Source organism: Nothoprocta perdicaria, unplaced genomic scaffold, assembly GCF_003342845.1.
Source record: "Nothoprocta perdicaria isolate Ctin4 unplaced genomic scaffold, notPer1 scaffold_129, whole genome shotgun sequence".
Taxonomy (NCBI): domain Eukaryota; kingdom Metazoa; phylum Chordata; class Aves; order Tinamiformes; family Tinamidae; genus Nothoprocta; species Nothoprocta perdicaria.
Genome location: NW_020454416.1, coordinates 1,994,552 through 2,013,728, shown reverse-complemented (window position 1 = coordinate 2,013,728; position 19,177 = coordinate 1,994,552). Strand labels below are relative to the sequence as shown.

Genomic DNA, 19,177 nt, shown 5'->3' with positions numbered 1-19,177 from the left:
AGAAGATGAAGGATATTGCATCTTTATCTGGCTATGGGAAGAGCTCATTTTAATACGCTCACATAGCTCCCTGGAGACAGCCCTGATGCAAATGGCACATGTCAGTGACCAAAGTACCCCAAATTGCTCCCAATACCTAAATAAATTTCCACGACATCAGCTTTACAATACCTGAATGAATTTCCACAACATCAGCTTTAATATCCCACGAGGGTGGGCTCTTCCCAGGACTCTGAGACAGCTGTCTAAGGCTGACAGATTCCAGGGGGAGCAAAATGAAGAACTGGTCTTTGACAGAGAACTCGCGATGAATCTTGCCGGTCTGGTTTGACATCGCCGCTCCCAGCTGTGCGCCCTGCCCCTGAACTGAAGGTCACTGCTTCTAGGTGAGTTGGAAAATAAAGCATTTGCCTGCACCTCAACCACCCCTGTTCAGAGCACAGGAAATATCTTAAACTACCACTGAAGGCAGCTTTGTGCTAACACGCTGGGCTGAGTCAGGGCCTTCTGCAGTAGCCTCTGTCACCGATAGTGTGGGATAGTAATATTGCAGGTTACCCCAGGAAGAACTGCAAGAGCACCTTGCTGTGCTCTGACAACTCTTGGTTAAAAAGGGGTGGCAAAACGTGACATTTGAGGAGGATGTTCCTGCTCCTGACAATCCTTGCTTCACCAGTGCCTCTTTGGGACAGGCACACACTGGCTGTTCTGATGCAAGAGCTGGCAACAAGGCCTGTGTTATGCAAAATTTAATTAGGTGGTTACTACCCTGAAAAGTTTGCAGTCTTAAAAATGAAACCAAAATGCAGTTCTGGCTTCTTGATAGTCTAGGAACTACACGTTTTCATAGCTGTTTGACCAGGATAATTAGTCTGGCAGCTCTTCAGCCCTCTAAAAAACCTGTCTTGGGTTAAATGCTTTTCATTTTTCATGTGCTGGAGAAGATACTCTAATATCTCCTATAAACTTCAGACTGATCTACCTGGTTCTTGCTTTGGGCTCCATCCTGAGTCCTTTCCAAGTAGTTAATAGACATTCTAATCTGTAGTCTTACACCTGCTTGTCTTCAGTATCTCAGGTAAACTGGCAAATTACTTGTGATATTTTGAATGCTTTTGCTTCATCAACATAAGCAAACTAGGAGTTTCCTGTGCAGCTATGCAGCCTGAGCCTTGTGAATCCTGCTCTGTGCACTGCAGTAACAAAAAGTAGATTGCAGCATGAAGCAGCTTATTTAAGCTCCCATACTGGCTTCTGTGGGCTTATCCCAAGAAGCCAAAGTGGAGCTGATCAGGGCCTGAAATAGAACTTAGTCATGCATGGAGGAGGCTGTTCAGTTACACACAAGCTCACTCTTTCCCCTGCACCACTAATGGACATTCTTGTGGCTGCTGAGCTTTCTGGTCATTTCAGTGGTAGCCTGACCACTTTCCCCTTAACAAGCCCTTCGTGCTCGAGCTCTTGCCTTGGTGGCCTCCCCGTCAGAGGGCTAGGAGTGTTATTTAGATCAACTGACTGCTGAAAGCAAACTCAGCTGGATTTCTCATTGTGAAATAGGAATGCTGTGTAAACTTTAACTGAGCAGTGAATTTTTAGCTGTGTTGCTTACTCCCTGTCCTCAGCTTTGCAAGGGAGCTGGTGAACAGTCGAGGTACAGGTAAACTATCAACTCCTCACAGGCTTGTAGGATTCCAGCCACAGCTGTTCAAGAACTGCAGAGGAGCTGGTACCTGTAAGAGGGAGAATCAGACCTGTGCCTTTGCCTCTGTCTTTATAGCAGGCCGTGAGGGCACAGGAAGATTTTCTTACCCTCAACATGTTTTGCATCTGAACTTTCAAATGTAGACCTTTCCCCAAAAGACAGTAAAATAATGTTAACTACACATGAGATTGTAATCAGAGTTCAAAGAGGAGCCTCTGTATTAGCTTGCATTTGCTGCGGTCGTTTCAGTTGTTGTAATGTGATCATGGGTTCAGAGGTGGCGAACCTGAATATTTTAAAAGGGAATTTGTGTTATTCATAACTAAGGGAAAAGGATGTGTTTAAGACTATTTTATACGCACTTCAATAGACAGTCAATTAGAGAAATTCACCAACCTTGACAAGTTCTGAGTTCCCTTGATATACTGAAGGGGTCAAAGTTTCTTTAAACAAACATTCTTTACCAGTAGCTGCATACCAAGCACTGTATTGTAGCCTTGCATTAGGGATGGTGCTGAGAAACTGCAAAATAAATTTATTGGAAGGTAAAATTCTACTCAGTCTATACTTGCAGTCCAGTTTGAAAGAAGTCAAAAGTAAAAACAAATTTGACTTCCTGCTTTTAAGTACTAAGCAAGAAGCAGTTGCTTTGATTCTTATATATTGCCTTCATCAGAGCTGTTATTACAGTGTACTAACTTGTCCTAGGTGAGAGATGCACTTAGCCCCCATCTTTTTCACTGGCACTGCTGCTGGAATATAGGAGGCAAAGGTACTTGTCATAATCCTGTTACTGATAAAGGTGAGGAAACCAATGTATTTAAGATTATTACTGGTCTAGTCCAAGGGTCTTCATTTATCTTTAACTAACCTACATATCTTTCTTGTAGAGTTGACCCCTTCAGTCCCTTACAGTCTGATGCAACATGTACTCTTAAGTCCAGTCTGGAACATTTTGGTATGTCAGAGCCCCTCTGGTTATCTTTTCTGTTTAAGTGGCAGACATGAACATACAGGAGCTGGACAGATGTGGAGTATGCCCTACCTAAGCAATCATCCTCCATTTGCTGCCTAATTTCCTTACCACAGGTGTCATGTTGCTGACTTGCTGACAGGCTGGATGTGGTTTCCCTCTGTACTTTTCCAGTCAGAGCCAGAACAGTCTGTACAGCAAGACACAGTTTCCTGCCTCATTTCTCATAGGTGAGACCTCTCTGTCCACCAATGACTTGCCCTGAGAGGCACCCTGCATGGAAGTTGGGAACAGGTATGTTTTGACTTCAGTTTTTCTTTAGTGACTAAGAAGAAAGAAAAAGTCAGGATTTTGTGACTGATTATCTGCTTTAATATACAAAATAAGTTTTTTTTTCAAAGTCTATTTAAATGAAGAAAAAAGCATTTCCAGAACTTCTTCCTTTAGAAGCATCTTCTAAGTCATCAAGAGATCCTGAATTCCACACAAAGAGGAAAATCAATCTTTCATTACCTTAGCAGCTATTTTGTCATCTCCCCTTTAAGTATGGACCAGATAAACTCAACAGCTTTTTTCCCATCCTACCGTATATTTTTCTGTCCAACCTTTATGAATAACAAAGGCTTAATAAAAACAAAGTAGAAAGGATGTGCAGTGCTGTAGAGTTGGATACAGCAGTAACAGGCCAGAAGTCACAGCTGGATCCCAGCGTAGACTAAAACAGAGTGCAGCTTAACAAGAACTTGTTTTCCATGTTGCCAAAGGAGCAATAACCAATGCCTTATTTTCATTGCAGTGAATGGGAAAAAAAAAAGTCTCAATGAGCTTTGGAGACATGTATTCAGTGCTTCTCAGGCAGAATGGGAATTCCTAGGAGGAAGAGGAGGGGAGGGGAAAAAAAACAAAAAAGGGATATCTTGTCCCATTCCCCAGGTTGACGTGCCTTTTAGGAATCAAGAAAACAGGTAATTCTGCCCCTTGCCACGTAGATTGGGAAGGAGTCAAGACTCAAAAACACTGGTACATAATTCATAAACTTGATGCTTCTCAATAGCAGTAGGTCCTAAAATGAGGAAGTGATCTTCCTCATGCTCTGTTTTTGCTGGGAAGATTCATGTTTTCGGCTGATTGGTGTTGGATCTCCCGTCTGGACAGGGTCATTTCTTCTGAGGATTGGTGACCCTCCGGAGACCTTTCAATCGACTGAGCAATTCTGTAATGAAGTCCTACAGTGAGAATGAGAAGAAGGATGTCATGCCAGTTCTGGTTGTTGCAAGTCCAAAGAGTGCTCTATCTTCTGCATTATTCCCACATTTCCCTTCACTGTGAAAAAAGTCCAAGATTTTGACATACATTCAGCAAACCTATCTTTCACTTAGGCATGGAGAACTTGATGACCCCTTGCGAAGGGTCAAAAAGCCTTTCTTCCTTTCCCCAGCCTCCCTCGGGGCAGCTCTGTTTTGCATTGCTCTTATCTGCCAGTCTGCCACTCTCCATGCCTGATGCTTGCTTGTTCCACCATGAGGTGACCTCAGGATGCAATTGCCCTCTCTTCTACCACTTCCTGTTGCCAACATACTTCCCACCCACATGTGATGCCCTCCTCATGAAGGGCAAAGCAACCTGTCCCTTTTTCCTTTTTTGCTTCCTTGTTCAACCTGTCAAGTCTAAACACCATGGTGTGGATTGCAAACCATCCTGGAGCTGGGCTATTTCTGCAAGGAGGTGGCTGGCAGAGATGGGGTGGAGCAGAAAACACAGAGGACTAATGATAACCTGGAGCAGGGACAGGATTGGCAGACCAGGTAGAGGGGAGGTTACTGAAGATAAATCCTAACTACCTTGCTGACACAGCCAAGGACTATGAACAGAACTGGAGCGGCTGGTTATTCCAAGCAGAAATTGATGTGACTAGTGCAAACTTACCTTTACCTTCTCCCTGACAAGCAACATCACCATAAAGGAGTGTGCAATCTTTCTTCATCCAAAATGATCGCTACGTGGCCCTGTAATTAGGTAAGGTCACTGAAGTATTGCAGCTTGCAATACCTGGTGGTGTATGGAAGCCCAGCTTCTCCACACCAGTGGCTGCAGGTTGCAGGTGCACACTTTGGCTAAGGGGGCAGCAAGAGTAGTTTGTAGTCAGCAAGACACTTTCATGCTTCCTGAATAGTTACTCTTTCCAGTTATCTGCCTGGGAATTGGGGATTCTTGCCTGAGATCTGGAGATTAAAAATTCTGAAGCCATCTCCCTATTGCCAGCTTTATTGAAACCATGCTCGAGACAGTCTGTGAGGAGAGATAGGGCCAAGCTGGACTTCTCTGAAAATCATACATCCATCTCTTTCTGTAGGCTTATCACTGTGCAGCCACATGGAAGGGCTGGACAAGGCACAAGAGTCACAAATAACGTTAAAGTTTAGAGTTTGTATGCAATGCATTTGGCTAGAGTAGCAATGGTTGTCCCCTTTCTGCACGGAGATGCAGTGCAGTGAGGACACTTGCTGTGTGTTGTGTATGCTGCACTGAAGAATACTGGGCTCTGCTTCCTTGGACAGAAGGACAGCTTGTGACATTTCCTTCATCCCTAAGAAATTCCTTAGTCCTCAGAAATGGGCTTTGTAAAGTTCATGGAAAGGGGCCTCTTCTACACGGAGAACCAAATAACCCCTCAGGGCAGCAAAGGAAAGGCAAAGAATCCTTTATCTGCTCCACCACTCTGCCTTCAGCTCACTCCTGTAGATTTACATTCCTTTTTATAAGATAGTGGAATAAAATGCAAACACCTCCCATTGGGAATTAAAGATGAGGTGTCATGTTATGCACAGCGCTATTCTGGCTGCTCAGCCAGGCAGCGACAAACACGCCCTCACAGCACAACGTAATGGCCCTGTATGCTCACAGGGTTTCACTCACCTCTGTTGGGCTGGAGCACTCTTGAAGGATTTCCTATGAGCCAAGAAGGAAGAATCACTTTAGTATTTTATAACTTGAGCTGCTTTCCCCACCCCCTCTAACTGCAAAAGAAAAAAAGAGGTATATGATGTTAATACACATCACAGGCTAAAGGAAGCTGGGATATTTTAGGATATTCCTAAGTAGTATGCAGCTGACACACCACTGCTTCTTTTCCATATCACAGAGGAAATAAATACCTAACTTAGAGTTATCAAATCCCTTTATCTGACCTGCAGTTTTAATTTCTGTTCTTCATTAGGAACCTCCAGGAGATCTTCAAGATCAATTTCCGGTTCGGGAGCTGCTGCTTCTGTTTCTTCTGTTAGCTAGAAAGACAGAAATACACCATTAATCAACATCCAGGCTTGTCAGAACTCTATAGAGGATGATCTTTGAAAACTAAATATCTGGAAAACAATATCTAGTTACAATAAAACTATGCTGCAAAATTGAGGTCAATATACAAAGCATTCCAATATCAGATGGTGCTTACAAATAGGGCATAGATTTTTGGTTATAAATATATCCACATACTATTTGCATTAAGACTTTTTTGCAGTAATAGAGAATTATGCTTTTGAAAGGCCTAAAAATATTTCCTCAGCATTCTCTAACAGACATAAGAGAGATATGACAATCATCTTCAATGGAAGCCTCAAGTTTTGTTGACTGAAAAATAATATTGTAGTGCATGTGAGTATTATCCTGAAACATGTTAACTGGGTACTAGACATGTTTTATTTTCACAAATCCCTACAAGAATTTAAGGTAGGAACAGTGTTTTTCAGTGTATTTGCAAAACAAATCTTTAACAACAGCATGGTAATAGTGATATCTTAAAAGGTCTTTTCCAACCATTATGATTCTATGTAACATTAATCAGCGGAATAGAAAATACTGACTAAGCAGTATAATACTCAATTGCTGCATAGTATTCATAGAGGCATATGTGAAACATATAACACTATAGGCAATAATGAGGGAAAAAAGGAAACATTTTTGCCTGAGAAGTGTGATGATAAAAAGCCAGAAAGTAGAAAACCAGTAAGAGATCAGCTTTGTTTTGCACCTCACTTGATAATTAGTAATAAAACAATATTAAACATATTGTAACACTGACCCATACAACATTTTCCCTTAGAAGTCTGTTTTTATTTGTCTGTTTAGACAACAGATACTGCCTGAGTCTTTGTTTCTAGTTAAGAAGCTAAATGGGCCAGAAGGCGAGGTGGGGTAGGAACTCCCAATGGCTTTCTGGTTTAAGCATGGACTGTGATGAAGCTTGCAAGTGAAAGGAATTGTCTTGAAGGCCCAAACTGGTTCTCGAGTCCCAGTTTTGCTGTGAAAAGCCTCATGACAGAGAAGAGTATGGCATTCAGATAATCTATATCAGGATATGAAGTTTGAACTGGCATTGTTCTCTTCAGTGCTAGGAAACTCATTTTCTCTGAATCTTCCCACATTGATTTCCAGAAGACACTACATGTCCAAGAGCAGGTGGAGCAATGGAAGAAGCTGACGGGGCAGCTGCATAGCAGTTAATACATCTAAGGCAGTCCAGAGCAGTAGGGCTAGTAGTGTTGCCACAGTGCACAGAGCAGAAAGACCTGCTAGGCACCTGGGTGTCTGCAGGTCATTGACTTTAAAGGAACCTATGTAATCTTCTGCTGCACTTTCTTAAAAGTCTTTGACTCTACACAGCATCCCATTATGTAGTTCCTGCTGGCAAACCTTTGGATTTAGCCCCAGAAATACTCCAGAAAGCTGGAAAAGCTGTTGTACTGGAGCAGTGCCAGCAAAAGCAATCCGCAGGCAAACTGTTCCTGTAAGGGCATTTCTCATTTACTTGTTCCTGCTGGGATTTTGTAATACGGAAAATATATGCCCTTTGGACAGCTACTCTTACGAGAATGAACCATTCCCAATTACCCGATTCTCAGCAAAGCGGAAGTGATAAGGTGACCTAACTTGTTTTCTGACACCTTTACAAAAATATATGCGTAGATCTAGAAACATGAGAATAACACACAGGGAGTTGCATCTTATTTGTTACCTGTGGTACCAGAAATGGCTTGTCATCCTTCTCAAAACACTTTTCTAAACTGGTGCTTAAAACTGCAAAAATTCCTTACAGGTTTAGAAGCCCTGTTGCTCACAGCATCAGTCATTCTCCTTGCCCCAGAGCTACCTTGTCACCTTTACTTAGTTCTTCAAGCCATGAGCTTCCCCTCTTAGCCCTTAAACCTCTGAAATTTTGTTCAATAGGACTCCGTCAGTTCTCTCATTTTGACAATTTCACAAACTGAAATATAAAAGCTGGAAATGGGATCCTCTCCCACCTCCTTCAGACACTGCCTGGCAGGAAACAATGTTTAGAGCAGCATTTCTCTTTTCTGGGGGGCACAGTGGCATTTTGGTGTGTCTGCCAACTCAGTGGTGTAATTTTTATTTTGGGAACATGGATGGATACAATCTATAGGTTCCCTCATAGTAGCACGGAGCTGCTTGTCCTTAACTCTACAGTAGCGTTCAATGAAGAGAACCTAAAGAAAGTAAAAGCACATAGAGAGGGATTTAGCATCATTTTGAATGACATGATGAAATAAATCAACTTTAATTATCCTCAGATTAAAGAAACCAACTGGCAAGGAAAGGTGCATTTGCTCATCTGAACAGTCTGCAGTCACCAGGACCCATCAGTCTAGCACTTCCCGAGCTGCAAGTGCTAGCCATTGAGTTTTGCCTTTCTGACTCTCATCTGGAGATGACACCTGCTCCTGTGTGCAATATTTAATGTCCTAGATGGAAAAAGAAATGTCCTACATAGGTTCTTTGTCCATATTTATTTTCTCCTACATCTTCTTTAAATACAGCACAAATAGTAATTATTTTTCTCTCACGACGTGGTGAAAGAATGCAGTAGATTTCCATAAATATCAAATACAAAATAATCACACAGAAAACAATGATACTAATAAAAAGTAAAACAACCTGAGAGAAAGCTCCTAATATTTAGCTGAAATTGTCTCCGAACAGACAAAAGCTTCATTTAACTAGTATGACATAGAGCCTCAAACTGCCTTTCCTAGGTGGTTCTAAAACATCTGCTTTCACTGTTAATTGCAATTTGAAACTTCTCCTCATACTTCAGAACTGTCCTTAATCTGTGCTGGAGTGGGAATATGGAAAACATGACAGAAATGCCTTGCCATTCATTTAGTCCATCCATCCAGGATGTGTATAAACCATCTTACCCAACTTGTTAAACCCACCTGTCTTCTACTGAAGACATATGTGGTCTAATGGGTGCAATTCACATGAGCAGCTATGTTCTCTGGCTGTATCAGCCATTTCCCTACAGATAATGGAATTACAATGAGCTAAGCTGGGCTCAAGACCCTAATGCACAACATAGGAACATCCTGTCACCTCTTCTGTACCACACTGCAAAGGAATCATCATCTCAAGGGTGGGACAGCACCAATCCTTCTGCAAGCTCCCAGTACACAAACTATCCACCCAAGCACAGAATATGCATAGAATCCATACTATCAGAATGGAAATTATTTTAAATCTCGTGTTAATTTGAAGAAAAAAAAATCATGTATCCTACAATAACTTGAGGAAAAACTCATTCAGGCGCTGGACCTGGGCATTCCTGGATCTCTCATTTGACAACTTGCAGGTAGGCAGGAAGCATTTGGAAGGACGGCCTGCTCGTAGTGCTAAGGCAAACCTGGACAAGGAATACAGATCTGGGGGTTTGTAATGACGACAACTTATCCATACACACCATCTGAGCACATACTTGTTCATGCTTTCCCTGCCGCCAGGAATGTGCCCAGAGCCTGCCGTGACAGAGAGGGCATTGCCCTGGGTGTCCTCCTCCAAGCAGCAGCTATAGCTGCACTGTTGTGACCAGAGGAACGAGGAGACACTGAGCAGCTTCAACCTGGCTAGCTCAGGCACTGCTGGCCCAGGAGCCACTGCCCGAACGGAGCTCCGTGCCGAGCAGCCTCCCAAGCTGCTGCATCTCTCCAAGTCCAGCTCCCTGTGCTGAGCAGTAGCTGCCCTCCCGGCAGGTTCAAGGCCCAGCAGTTTACAGCCAGACGGGTTATATCAGTGCAGGCTTCCACGGCTGCACCACGGCCACACTGTTCGGACAGTGCCGTAGCAAGCAGCAGCACGTTACCTAACAAAAGCTGAGAATCTACTCCCAGTAAGCCCCAAAAAGCAAACAGCTGCTGTCACAGCATACGTGGTCTGTGGTCCCTTTCCCCTACTGCGCGAGAGGCCGTTTGCCCCAGCTCCTCACCTGGTACTGGTAGAGCTCCTGCAGCTGCGCATTGATCCATTCCTCCAGCTCTAGCCAGCGCTGAAGGTCTTTGCGGTTGTACTTGATGGTCAGCTTGCCCAGTTTCCTGTGGGATGATTCCTCTTCAGGTTTCTCTGGTGTCTGGAAAGTCACCCGGGGGAGCGTGCTGGAGTCGCTGGCCATGCTCCCTGCTTCTTCCACCTCCTCTCAGACAGCAGAAACTCCCCTGGCTCCTCTTCTGCGTCCCCTTTGCTCAGTCTCTGTCTGCAGCGAGCTGCTCGCAGATGCCAAACGCGGGCAGCATTGGTGAGCCCCGGGAGAGAGGTGGGCGAGACCACGGAGCTGGGGCAGCAGCCAGGCTCCGCGGGCAGAGTTACAGCAACAGGCTCTTGGGTTTCACAATTGGCAGTGTTGACAAAAGCAAGGGAAGAGGGGAGGGAGGGAGGAAAGTTGTAATAACATCTGTTGTTAAAAGAAGCCAAGTGAACCAGGGAACTGATGAACAAAGTTTGTTAATATTTAACACAAGAAGTAGCAGGAGGTGGAGAAGGAGGTGGTTTTAAATGTCTGTTTCCCTACAGACATAACTTAGGTGTGCATGCAGTTCCAGGGGATTGATCCATGCATAATATATTGAATCCTGCTGCCTTCAAGCTCCTCTAGCCTCTGAAATCTACTTAGCCTGCAGGCAGAGGGCTTAGCTCCTGCTGAAGTGCTGCATCTGGTGGGTTGCAGCTACAGCAATGGGCTCGGCGTGGATGAGGAGCCATAGCCTGCGTTGAGGTGACCACAACCACTGTTTTCCAAGCATGGAAAGGCTTGGTTAGGGAGGTTGCAAGCCAAACTACCTAAACAATCCCATTTTACATTGTTCTACAAACTGAATATATTCCAGCCTTTCCAAAAGGTCTCTGTAGATATCCTAGAGCATTTAGTGGTCTGAATTTGAGATCATTTGAGGAAGAGACATCTCAGGTAAAGCAAAATATCTGCCCTTTTATAGAAAAGCGCTGTATTTGGAGGTGACGACACAGCACAGGGAAAAGCCTGTCTAGGGATACAGCCCTAACTCCCTCCCTTGGCACGGCACCCGTAGTAACAGGTTTGCCTATTGAACCATCGTGACCTCCTACTGTAATATATTATCACTGCTTGGCTTACTATTTACTGGAAGGCGGGTTAAAGGTTTGCCACATGATTCGCCCTGTCACCCTCCAACATTATTGCCAGCTTTAAAGGGATAGGTGAGCAGAAGAGGCTGGCTGCGCTCACCGGGTGCCAGCGCCACGGGAGCCCTGCTTTCCCTCCAGCGCTGCCTTACGTCCTTTCAGTCATCCCAGAGCCCTTCTGTGACCAGCCTGGGAAGCTGCCCTGTCCGAGAGCAGAGCCAACCATTCCTGGCTTGTGGTTTATGTGAGGAAAGGAGAGGGGAGGGGGAAAAAAATGAAAGGAGAAGGAAAGGGGATTTTGGCTGCTCTTCGCAGCTAGGAGCACTGCACATTTTGAGATGAAGAGTTAGATGAACTAAAGGAAAAGGAACCAACCCTTCTGCCACTGACAGGGGAGCCTGCAGGAGAGCTGCCCTGCACCAGAGGCTGTGTCTCTCCCCCTGCCAGAACTGCCTTCTGTGCCCAGAGGGATGGATGGTGGTTCCCGGCCCCAGCAGTCACTTGCATGAGAGGTGGCACAACATGGGCAGGGGTTTGTTTTCATTCTGAACTGCAGCAAAATGTAAAAGCCCCTCAAGGGGAAAATTTTACAAAATGCTGATTCTGAAACATGCTTCCACACTATTAAAGGATAAAACCTTGAAGTATGCCTGTTCCCTCAGCCCTACTTTTCAGATAACCCAAAATTTCCATTTGGAAGAAGGCTGTCAGCTATTTCATTTGCTAAACTTTACCTCTATTTTTTTCACTACTTGGCTATATTCTCCCTTAAGTCTCACTCCTAAATAAATATAGAGAGACATTATTTAGGCCAAAATTCCACAGAAAAATCCATTTTGTGAGACGTCTGGAGCATATACTCTGCAAACACAAATCCTTTTTCACTTTTCAGAGTTAAAAATCTGCCTGTGTTTGGCCAGCATATTCATGGAAGAAACTGGACCAAAGATACCTTGCCAGGGCCTAAGTTCCCATTCCTAAACATAAGTACCCTATTTTGCTGGTCAAAGATTTTTAACAGAGGAAAACATCCTCTATTTTCCTCAGGGTCACTGACAGAAACGCTGGCATGTTTGTTCTGAGGTATTTCCAAGGATCTCCAGACAGGCTGTCTCCAAGACGAAGGAAAGAGGACCAGACTTCAGAGAGAAGTTACCTGGTGCCCTTGAGCCAGCGGGACAGCCTGCGGTGATCGAGGATGCTGGTGGAGGATGACATTGCCCCTATCCTCCAATGCTTGTGCTGGCTCTTCACAGAGCCAGTTGAGCTCTGCATGGAAGATGGGATCTGCCCTGCTCACTGGCCACACTGGTCCAATCTGCAGGGCACAGAATGCAGCAGGCACAGGGCGGGAAGCGCAGGGAAGGGGGTCTGGGAAGCGCAGGCTCCGCCGCGGCCGCCGTGCGCCTCTCGGACGGCTCGGGCCGCTGTTGAGCTGCGGCCTCCCGCAGCCCCAGCCCGCTGCGGAGGCAGCACGCGGGAGGAGGAAGCCGGAGCACAGGCGGCCTTATCAGCCCTGTCCACACGCTGCCCAACGTCATCGCAGCCTCCGGCGCCGTAACCTTTGCGCCGCTCCGGCAGAGCGGCCCCGCGCGGCACCGGGAGACGGGGCACATCAAAGGTGCTTGCAGACAAGCCTGCTCCAGCACAGGATGTTTATTACGCTGCTTTGGACTAGGTATGCTTAGTCAGGAAGTCTTTGTGATGAGCAGGTGGCAATATAGAAATAAAAGTTTACAGGTGAAGCAGGTCTCCTCCTCCAGTAATAAACTGTTCTATCAGTGATTAAAGCAAGAGGAAGAGGAAAAAACGACCGTGTATAAGGTCACTCCATGAGGGTGCGGCACAAGTCCCTGCAGACCCAAAAGCAGCTGTCTTGTGCAGAACAAGTGACAGGGGCCCTTTGAGCGAGGCAGCATCTCCCACGGGGGTGCCAGCAACCCCCATGCAGGTAGGTGCCAGCTACTATCAAGCAAGAAGTAACTACACAGCTCCTCAAAGCTGCCCCTCATCCTGTCCTCCTTCAGCATTAGAGCGATTTCACATGGCCAGACGGGACAGAGGGACATCCACCATTTTCCTTGAACGTACATGCTGAGAGGGATATAGCAAGAGATCCCAAGCATGACTGCAATCATAGCTATGATGCTATCCTGTACAAAGGCCTTTGTCACAGAACCTGGACCAAAATCTCCACATATCCCTGGCCATTGCTCCCGGCAGGTGTGTATTTGGATGACCGGATGACCCGATTCTCTGCAGGGCTATACACATGTAAGCGCTGATTAACTTCCTGTCACAGCTGCTGGTAATCAAGTCCTCTGCAAATACACTCATCACTTATGTAGGTGAATAGAGGGGTTTTAAAGAGGCCGAGACATTCACCTGTGCTAGGCTGAAATATGATGCCTCAGTTACCACATCTGTGACTGGGGTCCTTGTTCCTCCAGGCCTGCCCCAAGAAGGAGGTTTTTTGCTTCCAGAAGGGAAAGATCCAATGCAGCACTTGGGGTTCTGCGAGTTGGGACCTGTCCAGGGCCCCTGGCCCAAACAGGGCCACCAAGCCGAGTATTTGTGCCACAGAGTTAAACAGCTCTGACACCAAACCAGGGAGCACAAGAGCCAAATTCATGAGACAGATCTGGTTACGCTCCTCCGTTCCTGAAGCTAATAATCTACATCCCACACCTGTGACCTAAGCTGTGGCTTCTCTTTCTCTCCAGCCTGATGACTTTTATACATGCTCAATAATTCATCAGGGCTCCAGCTCATCTTTCTAGAGATCCAGGTCGGTCTCTTTCCCACAACTCCCAGACTGCAGAGGAAAGTTTTCCTTCCAGAGAGCTGGAAGCCAGCCTCCGCCTGCTTTAGAAAATAACCTCTTCCTTGTGCTTACAAAGATGCTACTTAACACAAATTAAATGCAGCAGGACAGCAGATGTGGCTGTGTCAATACTGCATTGGCATTTCACAGCAGAAGGGTGCTGCATCTTGTGAGCAGGAATAAGCACAGAAATAAGGTCTGCAGATCAGAAACCACAGCCAGGGATGGAGAACAAAATTTGTAGGAGTCCCAAGTAAACATCCCTGTGGCCTCCCACATCCACCTATGTCTCTACAGGAGCACAGGACCACATCATCTCCTCTCTGCTTCAGCTCCTGGGGAGCTAAGGAAACAGCTCACCCAATCCCCATCACTCACCTGAGCAGCCCTGCTACTTTCCGACCAGCATGTGGAAAGGGCGCTTTACATTTCTCACTCAGGCAACAGGCAATCACTTTTGCACCCTCCCCCTTCTCTTCTTTCACATGGCAATAAAAAAAGCAGCCAGATGAAGAATGCAGACAGACAGAGAAAGAAACTTTCCACCTTACTGACTGATCAACCCCAAACTGCTTTACTTCCACCACCTTAAAACAGGCGACAGGTTCCAACAAGTTAAGGTAAGAGCTGAAAAAAATCATCCCATCCTCCCTCCCCTCCTTGGCCATCAGGTGAAGCCAAGTGCTAATGGCTCATCAGCTGCTGCAGGGGGTAAATGAGCCGGGACTGGGCTCAGGGCTGTGGCATGAGGGAACAAGTAAAGCCTGGGCTGCTTCTTTAGGCCCCTTTTTGCTCCTCTGGGTTTACCCTCAGATACCCCAATAGGTAAGGAGTGCAAACGGGAGCAAAAGTCTCCACTGCAAAGGCTTCCCCTTTCCCCTTGAAAACCCGTGTGAAGCTGACTGCATAAATTAGACAACGAATTTATTGTTTGGTGACCTCTGAAAATCGACCACCTTGCTTGGTTGCTCCCCTTCTTGTGTTGCTCCATGGTCCCCTACAGAAAGGGATGTACAGCACTGAAAGCTTAATCAGTGTGCTCCGACCCAGTCATTTCACGTGAAACATTGATTTCAGCAACCCTTTACACGGTAGGGCTGAAGAAAACAGCAGTGGCTGAGGAGATGCAGGGGGCTTCCTTGCTTTCTACCCCAGTTCCAGCATTTCTGACCTGCAGACGCTCTCTATACAGTTCCTGCTGTCTATACAGTACCAACACATTTAAAGTGACACAACCCCTCATCAGGGTGCAATTAGAGTTGCATCAGTAGGGACTGTTCTGCTGCCCCTCTCAAGGAAGTTGCCAGGAAGAGAGAAGCCTTTGATAGGAGACTGACAACTAGCACCAAAGTGTGGAACATCACAGGGCTCCCGGCAACACTAGCTGTGCTGGGAAGTGAGGGAGAAGGAAAGGCTGTAGGGAGCCTCACAGCCCATGCTCTTCCACAAAGAGTCACTGTAAAGATCAGCTCAAACTGTGGACAGAGATCAACACAGGGAATGCTTTATTTATTCTAGTTCCTGCAAACTGAAAGCTCTTCATTCCCCAAAAGAAAACATTTCCATCTGTCTCTCTGTGTAAAAGCCCAGTGCAGACAAGACAAAAATGCATGTTTTTTCCTCTGTGTAGCTAGTCACCCCTAATACCATTTCTCCTTCATCCTCTCTCAGTGCTCCTGCCCTGACAGGGTTTACCCAAAGCAGCAACACTGAAGTGAAAGCTGCTTCAAGGACTGTAGATAAGAACTTCCCCAAAGAAACCCTGTCCTCGTGGAAGGTTCCCTTCCTCACAGCCCCCCTTAAAGCAATGGGAAGGGCTCTCCTGAGAACTCAGCAGCCTGTCATCCTTTCCCTCGCCCCATCCCACCCAGGGGCTGGTTAGTCACGGCCAGCCAAGATCCCTCCCCGTCTCCTTCCTTTGCCACATCTTTGTGCCGTCACTTGCATCCGGGTCTCGCCCCTAAGCCACACCAGGAGGTTTAACCTGAGGCAAATACAGCAAAACAAGCGAGCAAGCAAACCTGTCTCCCAAGTGCTGGCTACACACAGAGCTGCTTCCAGACAAAGCGAGCCCAGGAGGATCTGTCCGGGCAGCCTGTGTGACCAGGTGCCATCAGGAAGTCATTGCAGGCAGCGGTGCCATTTAGCTTGGCTTTCCCACAGGGCAGTGGGGATCTAGACTAAATCTCCCTCATTTTTTTGGCCTACTTGGGTCCCTTCCTTTGGAAGATGGGCACCCTGCTGCTCAGGGCTGGGGTCTCGATAGCAACCAGGTATCTCGATAGCAACAGGTAAGTGACACAGACAGGCTGGCCCCTAACTTGTGCCCTGAGTGCTTTAAAAGTCATTCACGTCTAAGAGCTGTTAGTCAAACATTAAACTACTGTGTAGTTTAACCCCCCTGAGTAAGCTGCTCTGCAAGACTATCATTGCAGCACCGGTGGCAGACTCTTCTCAGCCCACGAAAGACAAATATAAAGGATGACTCACCACATTGGGACCCTTCTGAAAAGGCTCCTAAGTTATAGATCCATACACCCTACTTTCCCCTCACACTAGCATGAATAACACATAACTCACAGGTGAAGTCATGGGAAATGATTACATTAGCAGAAGATGAGGGCTTAGATGGCGTTTCTACACGAGGAGGGCAGGAAAGCTGTTGCAACAGAGAAGGCTTCCCAGTGCAAGTCCTCCATCTTGGGACTCATTCCATTAATATTTTTATTACTGAGCCTGTACAGAAGAAATGGGGCATATTTAGGAACTGTGTTAATGGGACAGTGTTAATGGGACAGTTGGGAGTGCATCACTCATACAGTGATGGACCTCAAATCTCACGCTGAAAAGATAATCAAACAAGCCAGACCCACCTGCGAGGCTGAAGGAATGGGACAAATTTAGGAATATAAGGAGAAAGGTGACAAACTTAGGAAATTGTCAAAAGAATTTTAACTTGAGATTGATCAACTGAAAATCTCAGAGTGTAGACCAAGATTCATAAAGACCAAGATTGATAAGAAAGACCAAGATTCATAAAGCACATACCGCTTAAAAAGTGACTCTGCAATAAGAACATGGACAATATTGGAATGCTCCTAAAATATATTCAGGAACATATTCCCAGCACAGTGAGAGAAGATTAACTACTTTGTACTGTTAATCCAATCTCTGGAGTATGGTATCTGATTTTATAATACATTTAATAAATAATATTTGCAACCAGAATAGCTGTAGAGAAACAACTGCTAGGATGATTCAAATAAATAAATAAATAAATAAATAAATAAATAAATAAAGTCTACCATGAAGGAAGTGATTGAATGATTGTGGCTTGCTTCACTAGCAAAATGAAGAAAGAGTTAGGATATGATTTCACTAAAACAAATACACACAAAGAAAGCAAACAGAAGAAAGCTTGTGAAATTACAAAAACACTGCATAAGAACAACTGAGTATTAATTAACCATAGATGTATATATATATTTTTATATATATATATATATACACATTTAGCAGAAAAATTCCAGCACATTCTTTTGATGAGAGAAAAAAAAATTAAAAACTCCCACTCTTAAGGTTAGATTTGATCATTTTGATGCCAGGCATCAGCTGGCAGGTTTGCTTAGAAAAAGGCCAAGGGGAGGGGACTGGAAATTGCAATCCAGGATCGTCCCAGCTGTATGTTTGCAGCAGTAACATTATCTGGTACGAGCGAAGAGCAGCCATGGCCTTCGGGTTCAAAGGGGACCCTTCATGGGGATTTCCTAACACAATACTGCTGTGGAGAGAGGCCAAAGAATTGCCACTTGGGCAAGAATGTCAAACGGGGCAGTTAGGAGGCAGTTCTGCCACTGCAGATCCAGTGCTGCTGGGCAAAGATGAAGGGACCAGCTGCTGTCCTGAGCAGCAACACATTTCAGCAAGCTGCACGGCATCTATCCAGGCTCTAAACTGAAGGCCTTGAACGTTTGACGAGGAAAAAACCTTCTCCTGGTAGAATACAAGAGCACTCATTATAGCCAAATAGCTATAGCATTAGAGCCTAGAGCATTAGACCCTAGAAAGTCATGAGAGGTATAGAAAACTATTCCTGCAACATTATGTTCTCACAGTGTTTGCCTATGACAAGTAGAAGGTGGAAACGCACCCAGGTCTTTTGCGTGCTTAGGAACTGTGAACAGACCTAGTAGAGCCAGGAGCTGGACTGGAGGTAACACAGACACAAGAGGCTCCAAGAACAAGTGCTGGACACAGGAAAGGTCCCCAAAGCTGCACAACACGGTGTTGTTCAAGGCATAGCTGCTCACCACCACCTCTTTTGGAAGATATGCCATGCAACACCATCCCGTATTTGTCAGGCAATTTTTCATTAGCAATAGCCCTATTTTAAATGAAGCCCATTACAAACACTGCCTGCTTTCCAAGGAGTACCATCGAGGGACAAGGATAGTTGATCAGGGAGCGTTAGGGCTGTGAGGACAAAGGGAGCAGATCACGCTGCTATCTCTCCAAGCAGAGGAATTTGACCCTGGGTCTACAAACACAAGCTGAAAGGTAGAAAATCCACATTACCACAGGCAGCTTTTGTTTCCCTGCAGGCCCAAACAAGACCTTTCTATGAGCACCGGCATGCTACAAACAGACAGCGACCAATCTACGTGAGATTGAGAAGGAGGGGTGGAAGACAAGTCTCCCTGGGCGCGTTGGGGTTTTGGTTGCCCAAATCTCTCGTCAGAGCGGCGCTGCGCAGGGTGAGCCCGCGGGCGCCTTGCCGGGCCGCAGGCTCCAGCAGCGGCGGTGGCGGCTGCGCGGCCGCTGAGTCACCAGCCTAGCTGGGACCGGGACGCCGGGTGTCACACGCTTGGCAGCGCCTGCGTGGGACGCGAGCCAGCAACCCCGCACGGCCCCTCTGTGGAAACAGCCTGGATTTAAGGGGCTCTTGCACAGGGGCCTTTGAAATGCCCCTGACCAGAGGATTTGTGGGTGCCAGGGGCAGAGCTGGGGTGCTCACGCCTGCCAGCCAGCTGATCCCTTTGCACCCGAGGGCAAGAAGCAGCGCGGACCTTCCTTGCAGCAGCAGGAGGCAGCAAGGACACCGCTCATCCCCTGGGAAGACCATTCCCCCCCCTTTCCCTGAGCACCAGCAACCTGTGCCAAAGGGCTGGAGGCCGGTATCAGCCCTGCTCTCCTCCCCTTCCTCTTACCTAATCACCCGTGCAGGGGAGTGACTTGA

At 46.2% G+C, this 19,177-nt stretch overlaps 1 protein-coding gene across 3 annotated transcripts; it reads right to left on the bottom strand.

Annotated features, from left to right (window-relative positions):
• Positions 1-3,095: 3,095 nt before the first annotated feature.
• PPP1R14D (protein phosphatase 1 regulatory inhibitor subunit 14D) lies at positions 3,096-19,163 on the bottom strand. 3 transcript variants are annotated; one of them, XM_026033436.1, is made up of 5 exons: positions 19,149-19,163; positions 9,949-10,336; positions 5,864-5,959; positions 5,592-5,624; positions 3,096-3,901 (listed from the first exon to the last, which is right to left on the bottom strand). In XM_026033436.1, exons 2-5 carry the CDS (start codon positions 10,129-10,131, stop codon positions 3,833-3,835), a joined length of 381 nt encoding a protein of 126 aa, XP_025889221.1. In that variant the 5' UTR covers positions 10,132-10,336; positions 19,149-19,163; the 3' UTR covers positions 3,096-3,832. The 3 variants fall into 3 exon arrangements, with proteins under 3 accessions (XP_025889221.1, XP_025889219.1, XP_025889220.1); XM_026033434.1 differs by lacking the exon at positions 19,149-19,163 and adding an exon at positions 14,320-14,366; XM_026033435.1 differs by lacking the exon at positions 19,149-19,163 and adding an exon at positions 12,274-12,293.
• Positions 19,164-19,177: the final 14 nt, after the last annotated feature.

What these genes read in the sequence shown, in the direction of transcription:
- PPP1R14D (XM_026033436.1), bottom strand. Translation starts at nt 10,131, where the DNA reads ATGGCCAGCGACTCCAGCACGCTCCCCCGGGTGACTTTCCAGACACCA. An exon ending in AGGAGCTCTACCAGTACCAG is followed by an intron (nt 5,960 to 9,948) that starts GTGAGGAGCTGG and finishes CTGTCTTTCTAG; the next exon opens with CTAACAGAAGAAACAGAAGC. An exon ending in AGTGCTCCAGCCCAACAGAG is followed by an intron (nt 3,902 to 5,591) that starts GTGAGTGAAACC and finishes TTCTCACTGTAG; the next exon opens with GACTTCATTACAGAATTGCT.